Genomic DNA, 19,286 nt, shown 5'->3' with positions numbered 1-19,286 from the left:
ATATCAGTACTACAAATGTTGTGACAATGTATCACAGCATAAACCATTGCATTAAATTAGTACCATACATGTTGTGGCAATGTATCAGAACAATGAAATAATGCACATCATAGTAGCCTGTGCACACTGCACAACACATAAGCATACCACAAGCACTGTTAAAAATGCTGATATAAAGAAAACCTTTGTGGAGAACTCTCTTATTTACTCATCATTTCGACATAGCCAGGAAATCCTTCTTTCTGGCCCATTTAATCACCCCACGGGAATATCTTTAAGATCCAAAAAAGCCATCTTATCAATGTCCTCTTCCCTTATAAGACCCCATCATCGAATACAATGTCATTTTTTGTTGTCTGCAAATCCAAGTATATTTCATTATCCATGAAAGACTCAGTCCTACCTGGCCTCCTAGTTCTTCACAAAACCAGTGGCTCCACAAACATCCATACTAGGAAACTAAATTTACACCAACAAATAAATAAGACTTAGTGGAGAATACAATTTCTAATTCAATGTATTCCAGGCCTGTGGAATATGTTACCACTACAGGTCAAACAAAGTACTTCTCTGACTGCCTTTGAGGCTAGTGTTGATGACTAGAAGGATGGACATGGGTTTATCATGTCTAGCCCTGCTTGATTTGAGATGTGTGCACTATTTGTATGTAAATTTTGGCAAGAAGTTCTAATTACAGGTGGACATGGTTAGGCCTTTCATAGTCCCTGTAATAGTTTGACTAGTCTTGTTTCTCTGTTCCTACTTCTTAAGTGCAGCCTGTCCATAAGGTATGTAAGAAATCTGCAGTGTTGACCTGGGTATGGGCTTGCACCTTCCACACACACAAACAGATCCCCAGATTCTTTCTCACTCCTCTCAGTTATGTGCCGACATTCCCACAGTAAGTGTACTTCAAACTTTTAAATTTACACACACACACACACACACACACACACACACACACACACACACACACACACACACACACACACACCTATATATTTACATATGTAGACATGCACTGAGCAAATTCACTGTGTTAACAGGTATTAAAACATTTATTTTTGAGCATTTTCATCCCAACAGGCCAATGACTTTTTCTACTCATGCTTTGTGCATGCTTCAGGGCTTGAACTACTAGTATCTCCACTGGCAGTTTTGTCACACAGGAAGAGACACCATCTCTAAGCTGATAGTTTCAATCTTGGTGCATTTCACTTCACAGAATAAAATTCTCCAGACTGTTCTGGAACCTTGAACATTGTCTTGTGCCATCCCTCTTCTTTGTGAAGGTGCCTTTTACCAGAACATGCTCCCAGCTGCTACTAATTATCTACCTTCCCAGGAACTTCCTTAGCATTCCAAATAACCAACACAATTTACTGTAGCTAACAGTCCTGTGTTTGCCCATCATTAGCGCCTGCTACGCAAATCCTGTTGAAACCATTATGCTATGTTACTGACACCTCCCCAACCAGAAGCCACCAGCATCAAACCCTCAGGAGGATCTCATCAGCATTTTGATGATAGTGAGCACCAGGATGGTGCAGAATATGAAAGTGAAACTGTTCTAAGGCTAAGTCCCATCAACAAAGTTTTATATTATCCTCATCATACTAGTGAAACCACTGTGGGGGTCATGGTGAACAATGAACTTGATCTCCCACCTAGTGCTTAGTACTAAAGGGATCCCAAGGCCCAAACCACTGTGGGGGTCATGGTGAACAACAAGCTTGATCTCTCCACCTAGTGCTTAGTACTAAAGGGATCCCAAGGCCCAAACCACTGTGGGGGTCATGGTTAACAAGCTTGATCTCTCCACCTAGTGCTTAGTACTAAAGGGATCCCAAGGCCCACTGCATCTTTAGGGATTCCACTTCCACGATGGAGTATCTTTCTGTTTTGTTTAACTTCATAACATAAACATCATATTGGGTCCTTACCCCCTACTCTAACCTCTGATGCATCTGTAAAGACCATGAAGAGTCTGGAAAAGTCAGCGAACACCAACATTAATTCAATTCAAATGCTCTGTTTGAGTCTTTTAAAATCTGTATCAGCCTCTGGTGTTCATCTAACTTTTAATCATTTTCTTGGTGAGGTTAGATGGGAGACAGGCTATGCAGGCAAACTCCACTTTGAATTGCCTATAGTATCCAGCAAGTTCAAGGAAAGCTTTTACTTCCATTTTCAGTAGGGTTATTTGCTACTTTTTCACTTTCTTTTTTTTTTGGCGGGGGGAGGGGGGGTTAATTTACCACCTACCTATTACATAGCCTAAGCATCTGACCAGTCATGCCAACCTTGCATTTTGGAGCATTAACTACGATGCAGGCTTGCTTCATAGAGTTTAAAACTGCCTGGACCTTTGGGAGAAGGCAGCCCTAGTCTTTCTAGTGAATAACCATGTCATCCATATAAACAGATTCGCTCCATCAGCCTTTGTAATGTGTGTGGGACACTATGAAGACCAAAAGAGAGAATTGTATATTGAAAAAGACCATCTATTGTGAAAAAGGCTGTCTTTTCCCCAGCCTCCTTAATAAGGGGGATCTGCCGATACTACTTGGATAAGACCAAGGTAGCAAGAAATCTGGCTTTGTCCAGCCCTACAGCTATGGTAACTATCACATTATTTAAGAAACTAATTACAAAATCAATCAAATACCATTAGGCTTTCCCGCTAACAAAAAGGGTTTTTTCCTTTCACTGGCTGATGGCTCTGTCACTGCCAGTTTTAACAGTTTTGATCTCCAACTACACTGCCCATTTTTGGGCTTCTGGTATACTATAAGGTTTCAAACTGACCTTCCCCCTTGTGATGGTCTCCACATAGTGCCAAATTAGGGGGGAGGGGGGATCAATCAGGTAACTGTGAGAAAATGACCAAGAAAAACTCCTGGATCTCCTGATTTTGTGACTTAGAGGGGGGTGTCATTCACCATCATATAGGGAGGGAACAGCAGCCATTTCTTCTTTTTGTAGTCAAAGACTTCAAGTCTTGTATCAGCTGCATTAACCTGGCCTTATAGTTTACTTCATTCAGATTCTCAATAACTTCATGAGGTCTCTGTCAATTGGCAAGAAACTTACTGTCACAGGAAGGGACCAGAACTAAGACCTGGTCACCTACCTGGCATTCACTCCCTGCTCTGGGCACCCCTGTTATATACCCCTTGGTGGCTAGCTTGTGCTCTCTCTGGGTGTTCTCAAACAATGGGCATTATCTGTTTCATCTTCTCTTGTAAACTGTCATAGTCTTTTAGTACTATTTTAAACAGGGTTTCCTCTTCTTCCCAGGTTTTATTTACTATGCCTAAAACCCCCTTAAAGCATATACTGTACAACAGTTTCAAAGAGCTAAATCCTGTGGAATACTGGGGTGCCTCTTTCATGGAGAACATTGGATAGGGCTGCAGCTTGCCTAGTTTTTCTCTGTCTCTATACCTTCCTTAGCATGGACTTCAAACTTCTGTTGAAACATCCAACTAGGTCATCACTCTAGGAGTGATAAACAGAGGTTCTACACTATTGTAACTGGAAACTCTGGTTAAAGACATCAGATCATTTCTGAGATAGAGTGGCTTGTTCTGTGAAGATCTGATTAGCATACCAACCTCTGAAAACAACAGCACTAGTGCCTTTGCAATGGCCATAGACTTGGTGTTCCTCAGTGTTATATAATAACAAGTATTTACTGGTGTCTGCTGCTAGTACTGATCGAGGAGCCTATGGTACCCACAAATATTACTTACAAGGACACTTATTACAGGCATTAAGACTAAGGGATTTTTAAATCCCAGTTTTGAAGCTGTCTTCTCACATTCAGCACAGATCATACCATAGTTTGTAGTTTTCAATTACTTTTTTTATGTCAGGACAACAGTGTCCGACTCCCCTCAAAGAAAAGAGAGCTCAATCCAATAACCTCAAGATTCTTCCTGATCTTCTCTTGGTTCAAACTCTCTTTTATTTTCTGAGGGTTAGCCTTGTTCTTAACCTTTTCATGTTTCATCCACTTTTCATGTTTTGTAGCTCATTTTATTTAACCTTTTTGGTGCTCTTCTTACAATTCCAGATTTCTGGGACCTTGTTTCTTCCTTTTTTTATTTGCATTCCCCTGCTTGTACTAGGATTCTATATATATATTATACATCTTATACATATTATAGTCTTCCTGGGGCCCTTCACAATCAGCATGGGTTCAGTACACCATCTAGGAAGGGTTTACCACCATGTAATTGAATACACTGCAGTCGAACCCACCAATGCTCAAGTCGAAATCCTATGGTTTTGCATGTTGAAATGTCGCAAAGAACACCGAATGCGACATTTTTGACTGCTCTACATCCAAAATGAGTGCTACCATGGGTCCAAAAGGGGGGAGCGGGATTGCCGTTCGATGCATTTGCATTCGGTATTTTCCAGATGTGCTGCACTGCATTCCATACATGGACAATCGACATTGTGTCTGTCGGCTAAATGGTGGTAAACCTCTAGGAAGGCTCTCTTCCAGGGTAGTGTGGCTGTTTGTGTCTTGTAATTCCATGAGTCATCTTACTCTCCCCTCTGTTTTTGGGGCTGTGTCAGGTCACTTAGCGCTACCTACGTACCACTGTCTATAAAGGCATTTAAAGAAAGGAAAATACTTCCATCCGAATGCATCAATGATAAGACTGTGCACTGCAGCCACCTGGTGTAGGATTTTCCTGAACTGGTCTGGATCTCCACCAGGGTGACTGGGTAGCACCTTCTCTCCCCATGTATACATGTCGCCTCTATGAATTTTATAGCCTCTTTTTTTTTTCTTACAAAGATACTGGACCTTTACTAAAGTGATAAAGCTACCAACATCTGAGCATCCCAAACATTCCTGCCTATCAATCTTTGTTATATGTTTCATTAGTTTTGCCATGGCACAGTAGCAGAATGTGGTCTACATATGCCTAGTGGTGAACTGCTCACATCTCATAGACTCACCACCACATCCCAAAACCTTGGCAGCTTTAACAGTTTTTTTTTATTTACTTTCCCCATAATATTTTGTGTTGTGCCCCACTTCCTACACTTAAAACATAAAATAGAAGATAAGGGCCCTCTTTGTTTAGTCACAGCTTTGTCAGTTAAGATAGTAGATGTCTCTCAAAATATACTTTAATAACATAATGCTCACTTTACAACATCAAAAAAGTCTGAATTTCAAGTCAGCTTAGCGTACACAGCTAAGGTCCTCTTAAACCTATGTATTACTAACATTTCTAGAATAATCTCCTTACTGTGGGTCTAATGAAAATGTTGTATGTTTCTTCTCAAATAATTGTGCTCTTGCCATCTTTGATATGGAGAAGGACTACTCATGAAAATTATAGACTTCAGTCTCTGGTATGATCCCAGTCCTAGACAACACACTTTTTCCCAACTTTACCAAAGTCATTATACTCTATAATGGGAATGTCCATATATATATATACACAGAGGAACTTCCTTGTAAAATGTGCTGCTAAAATATGTTCCCAGGAGGAAATGCTTCATCATTCTTGGATGGCAATCCTGTCAAAGTTAACTAAATATGCCTCTATGTCTTGGTGTTGGCTGAGATGCTTAAACCGAGATGTGAACATTGTTGACTAATACATTTAGCTATTGCTACAATCCTGCTGGCAGAAGCAGCAATAGTTTGCTGCAGTTACTCCATGGTAGTCATACTTCAGATTACTGACCCCTCATGTAAACATTAATACTCTACCAGAATTACTGCTCTGTTTGCTGTGGGTTATTATCACATTGGGTTTTTGTCCATTTGACACTGTTCTGTTATAAGGCCAAGTTTTCACTGCGTGCATTCTCTCTCAGTTGTAGCAAGTAGAGGCAGCAAACATCCACTGTTGACTTTTAAAAAACACTTTGTTGCAAGCAATCACAAAGATGGGTAAACCTTGTCATGGTTGGTACTGAAAACAGTAACACAGGATAAGTTGTAACTTCTGTTATGCTGGAACACTCAGACCAGACAGATATACAGTCCTAGAAAATGTGAATTTTAAATATTGTTCTTATAAACTTAGAAAGTTGCTAAAATAAAATGTTTAGTGTTACTATGCATTTTCTGAATGATATGAAGTCTAAAATGAGATGCCTGTCATTATTTAGTACATTCAATCCTCAATGAATGATTTGCCAGAGAGCCGCAGGTTTTATGAGGAGCAGACGAAAAATATATGGTAAAAATCTGGACATTCTGCAAAAATCTCGACAGTCGAGAGCTATGTCAGGTAATGAAAGTTAACAGCACCTTGTAACCAGTTCAGATACAGTTCTTAAAGAAGCCAAAACTCTTTTGTTAGACAAACTCTTTTGTTAGATCTCATACTGGTGAGGTTCAGTACTTGTACCGTTAGAAGTAAATAACACAAAGTCATAGCTCAAAAAACGTTTCCCTTGCCAGATCTCTCTGGTGAACAGTAACAGCTCTTTACTTTGTACCCTCCACAGCAGTAACCAACAACCGGAGCACACAGGTGAACAGTGTCAACAAATGATACCTAACTACATAAATGTGAAAACTGTGGCACAGACAATAAAACTTTAATACAACTCTTGTTTCAGTACACTGCCATAGACTTAAGCAGATAAAAGTTTCTGGCAAACAACAGTACTTGATAACCAAAAACTCTCTGGTGTAAAAAAAACCTTTGGTAACAAAACCGTATCTAGTATAAAACATCTTTCAGGCAAATAGTCGTGTAGAACAAAGTCTCTGGCTCATAGTCTCTGGTCAAAATATAGTTAAGGATTCCTAACCAACAGGATTTCTACTGTCAGTTTTACTGCAAAGGAAAAGACTCACCATCTCACAGCCAACTGTGCCGGCCTTGGTGCATCTTACTTCACAAAATAAAACCCTCCAGACTTCTCCAGACCATTAAACACTGTTTTCTGATATAGTTTTATGGATCTACTTTCACAGCCACATGGTCCTAGCAATTCCTAATCATACGCCTCCCAGGTAATTTCATTAAGAAGCCAACCACCAACCTTTTTTAACACTGGGTACTAAGCAGAAGCAAAACACTTCACATAACACTGTTTGCTGCACCTAATGGACCTGCACTTGCCCACTGGTAGCAGATAATATGTAAATCTTGGTGAATCCAAGACGTTATGTTACTGTGCATATATATATATATATATATATATATATATATACATATAATATATACATATATATATATATATATATATATATCTATATACATACATATATATATATATATATATATATATATATATATATATATATATATATATATATATATATATATATATATATATATATATATATATATATACATATATATATATGTATATATATATATATATACATACATATATATATATATACATATATATATATATATACATATATATATATATATATATATATATATATATATATATACATATATATATATATATATATATATATATATATATATATATATATATATATATATATATATATATATATATATATATATATATATATATATATATATATATATATATATATATATATATATATATATATATATATATATATATATATATATATATATATATATATATATATATATATATATACATATATATATATATATATATATATATATATATATATATATATATATATATATATATATATATATATATATATATATATATATATATATATATATATATATATATATACATATATATATATATATATATATATATATATATATATATATATATATATATATATATATATATATATACATATATATATATATATATATATATATATATATATATATATATATATATATATATATATACTAAAACACTTCACTAACTTAAAACTTGCGTGGTGGAATAACTACACACAGGAGTCAAAACAGTTCCTTGCGCTTCTTGCTTATTGATAATTCGAACTTCAACACTCTGATGAAGTTCGAATTATCAATAAACGAACGAAAGCGCTAAGGAACTGTTTTGACTCCTGTGTGTAGTTATTCCACCACCGAGCAAGTTTTTAAGTTAGTGAAGTGTTTTTAGTATACGTTTTTAAGTTCTTCAGTTAATATACGGTAATATTCTAGATATATATATATATATATACACACATATATATATATATATATATATATATACATATATATATATACATATATATATATATATACATATATACATATATATATATATATATATATGTATATATTATATATATATATATGGGTCTACTGCTCTACATCGAAAGAACACTTCTTCGAAATAGAGCAGGAGACCCACACTTCAGCGAAAGTTCACTTCAACGAAAATGCAATTTCGCTGAAGTCTAGTTCCCTGGCTGACCCCCCCAAAAAAAATAAATAAAAAAACACTAAAACATGTTTTTGCAGGAGGGCAAACCCCCTGCACCCCCACACCCCCTACTTAAATATACCAACTCCGAGATTGCACTACGCAGGGAAAAGGGAATATTCCCATTCAGCGCTGTAGTGTGACTGCCGAAGTCAATGTTTGAAATTTCACTACTTTGAACAAGTGGACTCGGTGAAGTGGGTTAGAAGAAGTGAAACTTCGAACATCTGCACGGATCCCATATACACACATATATATATATATATATATATATATATATATATCATGCTATGTTTGTACAATGTGTATGTGTGTGTGTGTGTGTGTAAGCGTGTGTGTACATATCTGCTTCCTACACTACCTGCATTTACCAACTATGAGCCATGTGGAAGTTCCCTATGCAGGCAGTGGGAATATGGATGACTTTTACATCACATGTCAGAATAATGGACGGTACAAAGCTTGATTGTCAACCCCCTGCCTTTTACACACTACCTGTCAGATGATGGAATGGTATTCTTTTCTATTGACATACCATTGTCCAGACACCAACTGGGGCAATTAATGCTACACGTGTGCAACCAAAAGCACCCAGCAACTTGGGGAGTTAGTGATGTTAAACATGCACAATGATGTCTCTTGAGAAGACAGATAAGCTCATCCACATACGGAAGCAATGTTTTTGAGAAAAATACTGAGTATTTTGCCAAATGACACCTGTTATTTACCCAGTGTGTTCCCTGTTTGTCTCTGAAATGTCCCTGTAGTGAATATTGTAAGTGGTACGTACTCTTACCGTTTTGCACCTCAGAAAAGTAAGTTCAGGTACTTCTCCTGATCCTATTTATGAGTGATACATGTCAGCCAACACCTACATTACATCTCTGTCCAAACAAGCATGGTCTGTCATCCACTATCTGGTGATATGTAATCTGCTGCCAGTGCCACATTCATTCATACTGACTGTCGCAACATCACACTACTGTGTAAAGTAGTAGAGCTTAACGTCAGTAAGTGCTAATTCATGAACTCAGTTGCTGTTCTGAATATTGTTTGCTGCAACTCCAAAAATTTGTGTTCTTTGTTCTTATACTGATGCACAATGTGCTGTGTGCATTATGTGCTGATAAGTATGGATAACAATCTGCTTTCAGAACAGCACATTTGCATTTCATTATGTGCTCATTAGATGGCACACCTTTGTCTGCATATCATCATACTGTCATTTCCTTAACCTTTTCCCATGCTGTTCTCCTCCCTGCTCCATAGGATTGACTGGTACCATGATTTGCAACTTGCTCTGGCGTATCAATTTTGTGTGTAACAGCATGCAGTATATTGGACATTTGAACTATGAATCCTAGCCATTGTCTGCAGCCATTATGGGAAATGTAGTCCTTTCAGCCTTCTGGTTTTTGCTGACATGAAACAGCAGTGCATAGCATGGGTCATTTAACCTCACATATCACAGCATTTCTCCATAATGCTTATCTGCTTTTCCATATCAGTGGCAGAAACAATAAACAATGACAATATATGGACAAAATATAACCCTCAGAACATCAAAGAAATACTTTTAGCATTTAATTAAAGAAAATGAAATCAATGAGGCCTGAGGCGGTGTTCAGATTTTTTTGCACTGCTGCTTGTCGAGAAAAAAAGTGGCAGACATCTTCCTTATTAAGCAGCTGTGATTTTTTTTTTTTACTTTTTATTTATTTTTTCAGAGAAGAGTGCTGTTAGTTCTCTACCCTCATGGGAAACGTAAGTGTTTTGAACGGATATTTTATGTGTTACTCACACTATTGTATAATCTTTCTTCTCTCAAAGTCACAAGCTCAGCAAGTGGCAGAACCTTTGCCAGTGGTACGAACCTCGAAAAGTCTGGGTTCACTACAGTGGGCATTTGGGATTTCTAAATAGCCATGTGCAATAAAATATAAAGACAAGCACTGTATAGTAATGTGGCAAGTTAAGAAACTGCCCTGCTGAGGTATGATGTTGCAGATTAAATATTAAGTAATGATTCTTCCATTCAGGTAGAGAGTAAAGATCCCACAGCACTTGTCTAAAAACAGTAACTGCTTCCTCTCATCCATTTTTTTTTAATTCATTGAAACATACAAACAATGAAAATCCTGAACAGAATAGCTCTGCAAATTAAAAAATAGGGGATGTGGTGGATTTCAAATATACTATGCTATACTATACCTTCATGTAATATAAATAAATAAACATTTTTCTCAAACTGAGGAGAAACGTTCAGATTATGTCCTAATCTGTTACATTGTTACCCTTTATACTACCGCACTATTATTGAACACCACAGGTTAGCACTGCCTTGAATTTGTTCTGATCCATATCTTACCTTGTAATATCCTCAGACAGCTGTGCAGGGTCTGGAGGGTAAAATTTCACAGTGAAAGCAAAGTGCCATGGTCCACCTGAAAGGTATTTATTAAAATAAATAAATAAATAACATGGTTGCTTTATGCACATTTTAGTAATTTCTAACAGAAGCAGCTATATGTACCAGCATAAGGTAATTTTTACATATTAAAGATAAATACTTCATCAACAGATCACAGCCTGCTCACTGGTGTCCACGCCTACCTCAGAAAGCACCCAGCTCACCAGAAATCAATTTGTCTATTTTGTGTGCACCTTTACTGCAAAGGAAGAGAGACGTCATACCACCATGGCTTTGCTCATATTTCTGATGCAGATAACAACAAACGTTTAGTTGCAAACAAACCATTCCTTTTTACTGCATCTCTTAATATGAATTTCAGCAACCTTTGACACTATTCAGCTACCATGCCTATTACTGCTACAGATACTTGCACAGTCCAACACACATAGGACACATTGTCAGACTTCATCAAGATTCAGCAGGAATTGTAAAGCAATTAGTGGTATACACTGCCTGCCATAAATGTAAAACTATTACCCGTGTTTAACCTTCATTTAATTAGTTTTGATTGACTGAATACACAGATTAGAGGCATTTTATGCAAAGAGATATACTGTACATACGTATTCTGTTTTCATTAAAGTGGAAACAAGTCTGTCTGTCTACCTAGTTAAATGAATAAAAGAAACAACCTCAAGAACTGCACATTTCAGTACTTCACATAATACTGTATCTGATGAAAATAACCACTAGTACTCAGCTGGCTTTTATTAATACGGACCACCAATGGTGAAGAGCATAGGCTGACTTCCAGAATGAAAGTGGGACGGAGGAGATAGCGTGAGATACACAGAAGTAAAAGAAAATAGAGATATATGTGTTTCTGCTTACTGATTTTTTGTACACTTCCATACAAACTGTTCCGTACATATAAATCTGTTTAAGTAATGTGTGTGTTTCCTCGCACTGTGCTGAGTCTTGTACAAAGCACTTCATTACAGTTTGGAAATGTGCTTACATTTATACTACATGCATGTACATTGTCTTGTCTTCACTTCTTTGGTGCACCAATTTCTTCTGAATTGCACCTCTCATGAGTATGGTTAAAAGGTGTTTGTTACTAACACTTTGACTGTAGCACAACTTAGAAATATTATGGTACTTGGTTTTGCAAGTAAATCAATGATTATCTTTACACTTTGACAGTGCAATCAGTATATATAGTGTGATGCGTGTTGAGGGGACATCCCTGCATGTCAGAGTAAGAACAGAAGGATATATCTCATTTTTAAAATAACTTAGTGGAGTCAAGGAAATATTTTATTTTGTCAGAAAACAGAGTATTCTCTTCTCTGAGGTGCTGTAATGTTCCTAATTAGCAGTGAGGTACACGCAGTGTCCAGAGTCAGTAAAATTGACATGTTAATACACTTACGACCCTGGCTCTGCTTTAAGTTTACTGGACCCGACCTATGCTTACTATGAACTGCTTCACTTAATTCACTTTACATATGGGATTACACTTATAGTCTGTAATTATTATCGTTTTTATAACATTCTCCTGGGTCGTGGTTGAAAAGAATCCATTTTGGACTTGTTCACTTAACCCATTTAACAAAAATAACGATTAGTGATAAAGGATCAGAAGTGACAGATTTTACCACCACGTAGATCAGAGTAAGAAAAAAATGTTTCTGATTTTCAGCACGGCTGCACCAAACTGTCACTTTTATGAAGAGAGCTGGTGTCAAAAATTATTTACTGAAGCCCAACTACCAGAAACAAAAATCAAACTTTTTATGCACACCTCCTTCCCTCCCACATACTCAGTGAAGGGAGTCTGCCAACCATCTTCTGACACAACTACCTACAAAGCTGCAACAATTCCTGAATGAGTTACTGTAGGCTTAATTTATTTATTTAACTGCATTTGCTGACTGCAAAAATCTGACTGGGTAAAGTGTTCTTTTTTAACTGGGGCCCAGGGAAAAAAAGTTTCACAAAACAATATACCAAGCATTTCATATGTGTTTACAGTAATACAATATTTAGTAAGGTAGTGTTTGCTTTAACAAACAAACTAATGAAATTATGTACTAAACATTAAAAAAAGAAATTGTATCAGCATGCTAAACAAACTGAAATTGTGACAGTAGTACACCAACATGGATGAAAATTGAAATATTAAGAAGTATTAAATAATCCATTCAAAAATAGCATTTTATGGAATACTCAGAAGAGCTGAAGACAGGGATGCTAAGATGCATTTGGGACATTATAAATGAAAGTAACAGAGGTTTTATGAAAGTTTAGTTATAAAGACTGGATGTAATGAGCAGTGTAGGCCTATAGGATAAACTAGCCAGGATGGATTTAGCAAAAAGTAAAATGTTCAGTGAATTATAGTGCAATGAGATCCAGAAAAGTTACATTCCAAAAGGCTGGATTTAGCACAGGGGTACTTGCAGTACTTTAGTGTTCCTGGGATGGACACTACAGCTACCAGGAATCAGCAGCGGCTTTAGGTCAACTGGTGCCCTAGGCAAAAGGGCTCCATGATGCCCCCCACCACACTACCTGGTGCCCCCATCCTGGTCTAACTACATCAAATAAATACTAGAAAAGTGCCCCTGCTAGACCAGCGCCCTAGGCGGCCGCCTAGTTGGCCTATGCCTAAGGCCGGCTATGCCAGGAATACTTCAGTATTTGTGCTGGGGATTTAACAGAGGACACAAAGGACTGTCAGAGGTACTATGAATAAGGGCTGAAGTAAAACAATGCCTAATCCAGAATTTTACAAGCAGAAACTGAAGGCTGTAAACACAGGAGAAATACTGGACTTTAAAGATGCTGACTAACATTTTGTGTTTGGAACGACAGTACCCAGATGAGGAAGTACACTGATAGCCATACCTTAGCTAACCATTTGTCACTATTTCTCCGCAAACTATGCAGACATCACCTTCTCTTAACTTGTCCCTGGGAGCTTCTCTAATTAGCAAAAGTTTACCTTGTCAATTTTTCTTTCCACGCCTGTAGTTTCCGTCTTCCACCCTTCCAATATAATTTTATACAGATCTGTGACTTTTTGTTGTCTTCTGGAGTAAGAACTGTGATGTGCTAAGCTGCATCGTCCCTCTAATGTCATTCACTGTAACAGTGCCTCTCCTAGTACTGCTCTGTAAAGCAGTTTGTAATGATTCAGTTTCTTCTCTTTCTCATTCATTTCTGCATATAACTGCCCCCCTCTGAGCACCTATCAGGTCTTGTATACTGAGCTTCAAACACCTTGCACAGTAACTCAAAATTCAGGTATGGGACTTTTTTAAAATAAAACTACTTGTTATACACTTATAGCAGTGCATGATGAAACTTCAGTCTCATTAATGGAAAGAGACTGAAGTGAATGGGTTGTGCACCCACAGAGATGGGCTGGGCATGTTGCTGTTTCAGCCAAAGATTAGGAACAAAATGCAAGTTAAATTAACTGGTACACACACACACACACACACACACACACACACACACACACACACACACACACACACACACACACAAACACACACGCACACACACACGCACTCACACGCACACACTCACACGCACTCACACTCACACACACACGCACTCACACACACACACACACACACACACACACACACACACACACACACACGTTTGCAGTTAGTTTTGTGGCATATTGTAACTGCTAAAATAAAAATAATCATACCGTTTTTATCACCTCCTATTCATTAAAGACACCAACTATGTAACTGCATTACATTACTGCAAGATCAGCAAACAATGGGGTTAATGAAGCTTCTCTTTTTCCCCACTGTTGTATGATCTCGGTGTAAGGATACATAAAACACTGGGGGTGTGGGATCTGTGTCCCTCATATGGAGGGTTGTAAAGGGGTTTGCCCCCATGCTAAAACAGCTAAAGAAACATTTTTCAACAGTCTGTGTTTCTGATAAAACAATTTGATGATATTGCAATTGACCATACATACCTATGTGTCCCACCCACACAGATATAGACAGATAGATATTGTATATACATATGGATAGATAGATTATATATGTTCTGTTGACAGATAGATAGATAGATAGATAGATAGATAGATAGATAGATAGATAGATAGACAGATGGATACAGATACGTGTGTGTGTGTGTGTGTGTGTGTGTGTGTGTGTGTGTGTGTGTGTGTGTGTGTGTGAAGACACATAACAGACACACACAAACACACACACACACACACACACACACACACACACACACACACACACACACACACACACTCACTCACTCGTGCATCTACTGTAACAAAAGGAAAAGGCCTGGATGAAATTAAATGAGAAAACCTTGCATGTGTCTACTGCATATAGCGTGAACGATTGCTCTGTCACATTACAACTGTTATATCAGTCCAGAATGCAGGTGTTAGAGCTGGCACAACACTACAGGTGGTAGGTATTTGCACTGTGACAGACTTTGGAAGCAAGTTAAGAGACAAAAAAAACTGAACACTCAATGGCAATTCTTTCCTTCAGAGGAGGGTAATGAGTTTGTGGTACAGTGTTGGTGAGCAGCAGACCTGGTTTACTAGCAATTTATAGTGAAATTCGACTGCATGAAATACTCAGTATAACTAAAAAGCAGACACAAAAGAAAAGGATACAATCACAGCTTTTCTCAATGAAAAACTAAAACGATCCGTTCACTTCCATATACAGTGATCCTCTTACTTTGACATTTAATGGCCCCATTGCCCAAATGCTACACAAAGCTAATAAGACTTTACCAGCTGAGTAGTAATAATAACAGGTTCCGGCCTAGTCATTATCAAAAATAACTCTTGGAAAAAGATGTTATATTTATATCAAACGGGAGTACCCTTGATCTCTAGTGACAGAGAAGAAATAAAAAAGCCAAAGAATAAAAGATACATGACTGCAACTGTACTGTTTTATAAAGTGCACCACCAGCTAAACTGGAGCATGCAAAGAGTCACAAAATAAACAGATTGTATTTTGAATGATAATCCTAAAAGCAATATACTTGTGTTTACTATTTGCCTCAGTTTTTGCTAAAGATGATCCACACAGCAACCTGCTTACCAACTAATGACGAAATAAAAAACAGTTGCATTTTCTTGCTAATTATACAAGTAACTAATGTGAGAATGAAGTCAATGAACAATTGACAAGAGTTCTAACCTAGACTGAAAAGTTAATTTATATCACAGTATAGTCTGTGTGACTTGGTTTGTTCAGAAATGAGTCTGAAGTCACCAGAAACCAAACAGGAGCTACAGAGTCAAACACACTTGAAGAGAAGTTTTCTAAATGATTACACTAACAGCAGCACCTTTTTCCTACTGGCATCAACTATTACAAAACTTTAATATTTTCAATAGGCCACTGAAATCCTATAAATTAAGCAAATTCAATTCTTCTGTACCTCCTTTTTCTTATTCAAGGTTGTTGTGGAGCCAAAACCTATCTCTGACAAGCACTGGGTTCAAGGCACAAAAGCATTGCTGAGTAATTTTAACAGCCCATCTCAGGACACATACATTCACTCTCACATCACTCACATACCAGATTGGCAAAAAAATTAATCTGCTTTTATTAATTCACTAATTGGTAAGCAGGCTGCTCTGTAGACCATCTTTAGCAATAACTGAGCCAAACAGTAAACAGAAATATATTCTTCTTAAGATAACTATTCAAAATACAAGTAATTTACAATGCCATTGAATAGGAAAATACATACACAAACAGAAAACTGTGACTATAGCTATTTTCTTATCTTACTAAAGGATTAGTTTAAAAAATGTCAAGGTCAACTATACAAAAATAGTCTTTGCAGAAAAATACTGCCCCATATACACTAGTATAGTACACTGCTCAATATCCAGTACATATTTTAAGTACTAATGAGTGCTTGTAAGTAAACATATAACTAAAGTTAAAAGAACATAAAATCATCTGCACAAACATTAAAATATTGTGTGTAGAACATGCATTTAGGAATTTCCTTAACATTACACAGCAATAGGTTTCTAAATGTTTTGGTAATGTTTTTCCTGAGGTCAGATGGGAACCAATTTTTATAGTATTTAACCAAGGAAACTAAACATCCTTTCCCCTCAATGTATACTAGTTCTTGGGCTGGACACAATGGGGGTTACATACACCTGTGATACAAGTCCATTTAGGTTATTAACTAAAGTGAGGGAGGAGTCAGAGGACCAAAATTCTTGAAACACCAGTCTGCAGATTACACCTGTATGTAAGAGGAAAATCTATCATTTTACAGGGGGCAATTTTACTTTCTCCATTGTGACTTAGTGGTGTTTTAATAGAGAAGGAATAAAAGATACATGACTGTATGTGCACATCTGTTTTAAGGGAGTTTGCATGCCTTTACTCCTTTGGAAGCCTGCTGTTAAATGCTGGGACTTCATATTCTAACTGGAGTAATAAGTAATTCCTTCACTATATACCATTGTTAATGTTTACACTTTATGCATATTTTTATGTGGTAGATATTTTCTTTATACAGTTCACCTCTCTGTCCTACATATTCTGTCATGACAGCAAACGTTTACATTTACTATTATATTATAATTATAATCGTGTTATAATTATTATATTATAATTTTACTCTCATTTGCTCACCTTTGTAATATGAAATTTACCTCTATATGCAAGTTCTCATGTATTGTCATTTGTGATACAGATCCCTTGGGATCAGTTTACTTACTAAGTAAACAAATTAGGAAAGAGTTGCCTATGCCACAATTCTACTGTACTCAGATGAACCCAGAAATGAACTGGTACTTTCAGGTTATTCTCATCATAAAATGTTTTTTCGTTTCGGAGTACCACATATAAAAACACATCTTAAGTACTTTCTTTTTGTTTTTACCTTTTCCTAAATCTACAGTCACTGCCTGTCAGTGTAATTGGGACCAATAAACAAGCTTTCATACAGAGCACATCTAGTGCTACAAATTTAATTAGCTTTTATAGCCCTCTAATAGACTGCAACAATAATGGTATTCTAGATGACGTTATTTTTCTTGACCTTGCAAAAGTGTTTGACTTAGTCCCCCACTGTCACATAACCAGTAATCTAGCTTCCTTTGAAGTGAATATATAAATTATACTTTGGCTCACCCAGCTAGCTCAGTGATGGTTAACACTGTATAAATGTAATGGAAGCCATTTCATCAACATTTCCAATAATAAGGGGTACATCAAAGCAATCAGTTATTGATCAATTTTTATTCAACATCTTTATGACTACCATGCCTATGGGTACTCATACTTGGACTGACAAATTTCCATATGAATAGTGTGAGGATGTTCTTTTGAAAACGACGACAAACATTTAAATCAGAAAGAAAAATCTTCGAACGTAAATAGAAGTCATGCCCAGCAACTTAAAACATCTTATGCTAAAGGTACTGTACACGCTAATTCTCAGCCATTAGAAACAGCGGCATCTAATACTTTTAAACAGCGGCAGCCTGCTGGGGCCATTGACTGTTATTCAAACGGCTATAAAGACATTTTGGAGAAAGTTTATTCATTTGACAAATCCTTGACTTCTAATTGTGAAGGATTACATTCAGCTAAGGACAATGTTTTTAAAAATAGAGAAGCAAACTTACAAGACAAAATGTTTGATTTTGAAAAAATGCTGTATAAATACAAGTGCCTACAAATAAATAATAATTATTTACATCAATGTTTGGTTAATAAAATAGTCCCTCAGGGACTAAGGTTTTATAAATACCCATTTGGTATTCATTACACGGAAAATGTTTTGATGGATTTTCATTCTTTTTTTGATGATTGTGGTTTTACTTTAATGTCAAAATTAATTAAATACAATGAAGTGCAGCTTAAGACGCTTTTAAAGGAAGTGAATGATGTTCAAAGTGAAATAGTGACTGATTTATTATTTGAGGAATACGAGAACTTGTATTTTAAAATATTTTAAAATTTTGAAAAGAATTGAAATTAAAACTGACAAGATTTATGAAAGGAAACAGAGTAAACTGTCAAGAGACAGGGAACAATATAAGAAAGGTAAAAGTTACCCTTCCCCATTTCAAAAAGTTTGGAAAAACCATGGAAATTATACTAATAATAAAAATGATAGGTTTGCCCTTAACCAGAATGATCCAGGGAGAACTAAGAGGGTGGAATTTTATGATAGATTTGAACAAGAAAAACATCTTGAAACAAGAAATGGTTATTTAGATGAGTTAGATTCCTTCCATGAATCCACTGAAACTTTTTTAGGGCCCCGAAGATCAGAAAGATTGGCCAGCAAACAATGAATTCCCTCGGATCCAGGACCACAGGAACACATGGGTGGGAACGGTTCTGCCTGGAAAAACAGGGGGAGGAGAGGGAGATAGATGAAATTAAACAAGATGAGAATGGCA

The 19,286-nt window shown here is 36.6% G+C and overlaps 1 protein-coding gene across 1 annotated transcript in view; it reads right to left on the bottom strand.

The window, feature by feature from the left end:
* EPB41L1 (erythrocyte membrane protein band 4.1 like 1) overlaps positions 1–19,286 on the bottom strand; it is a gene marked incomplete in the record, with an annotated part of 2,183,009 nt that overhangs the window by 708,218 nt on the left and 1,455,505 nt on the right. The window contains 1 exon segment of the mRNA XM_044090111.1: positions 10,775–10,850. Within this exon segment, the coding sequence (XP_043946046.1) occupies positions 10,775–10,850 (76 nt within the window).

This window comes from Protopterus annectens, chromosome 12.part0 (assembly GCF_019279795.1).
Source record: "Protopterus annectens isolate FY-2018-M chromosome 12.part0, PAN1.0, whole genome shotgun sequence".
Taxonomy (NCBI): Eukaryota; Metazoa; Chordata; order Ceratodontiformes; family Protopteridae; genus Protopterus; species Protopterus annectens.
Note: the sequence above shows the minus strand (reverse complement) of the source record. Positions and strands in the feature narration are given on the sequence as shown.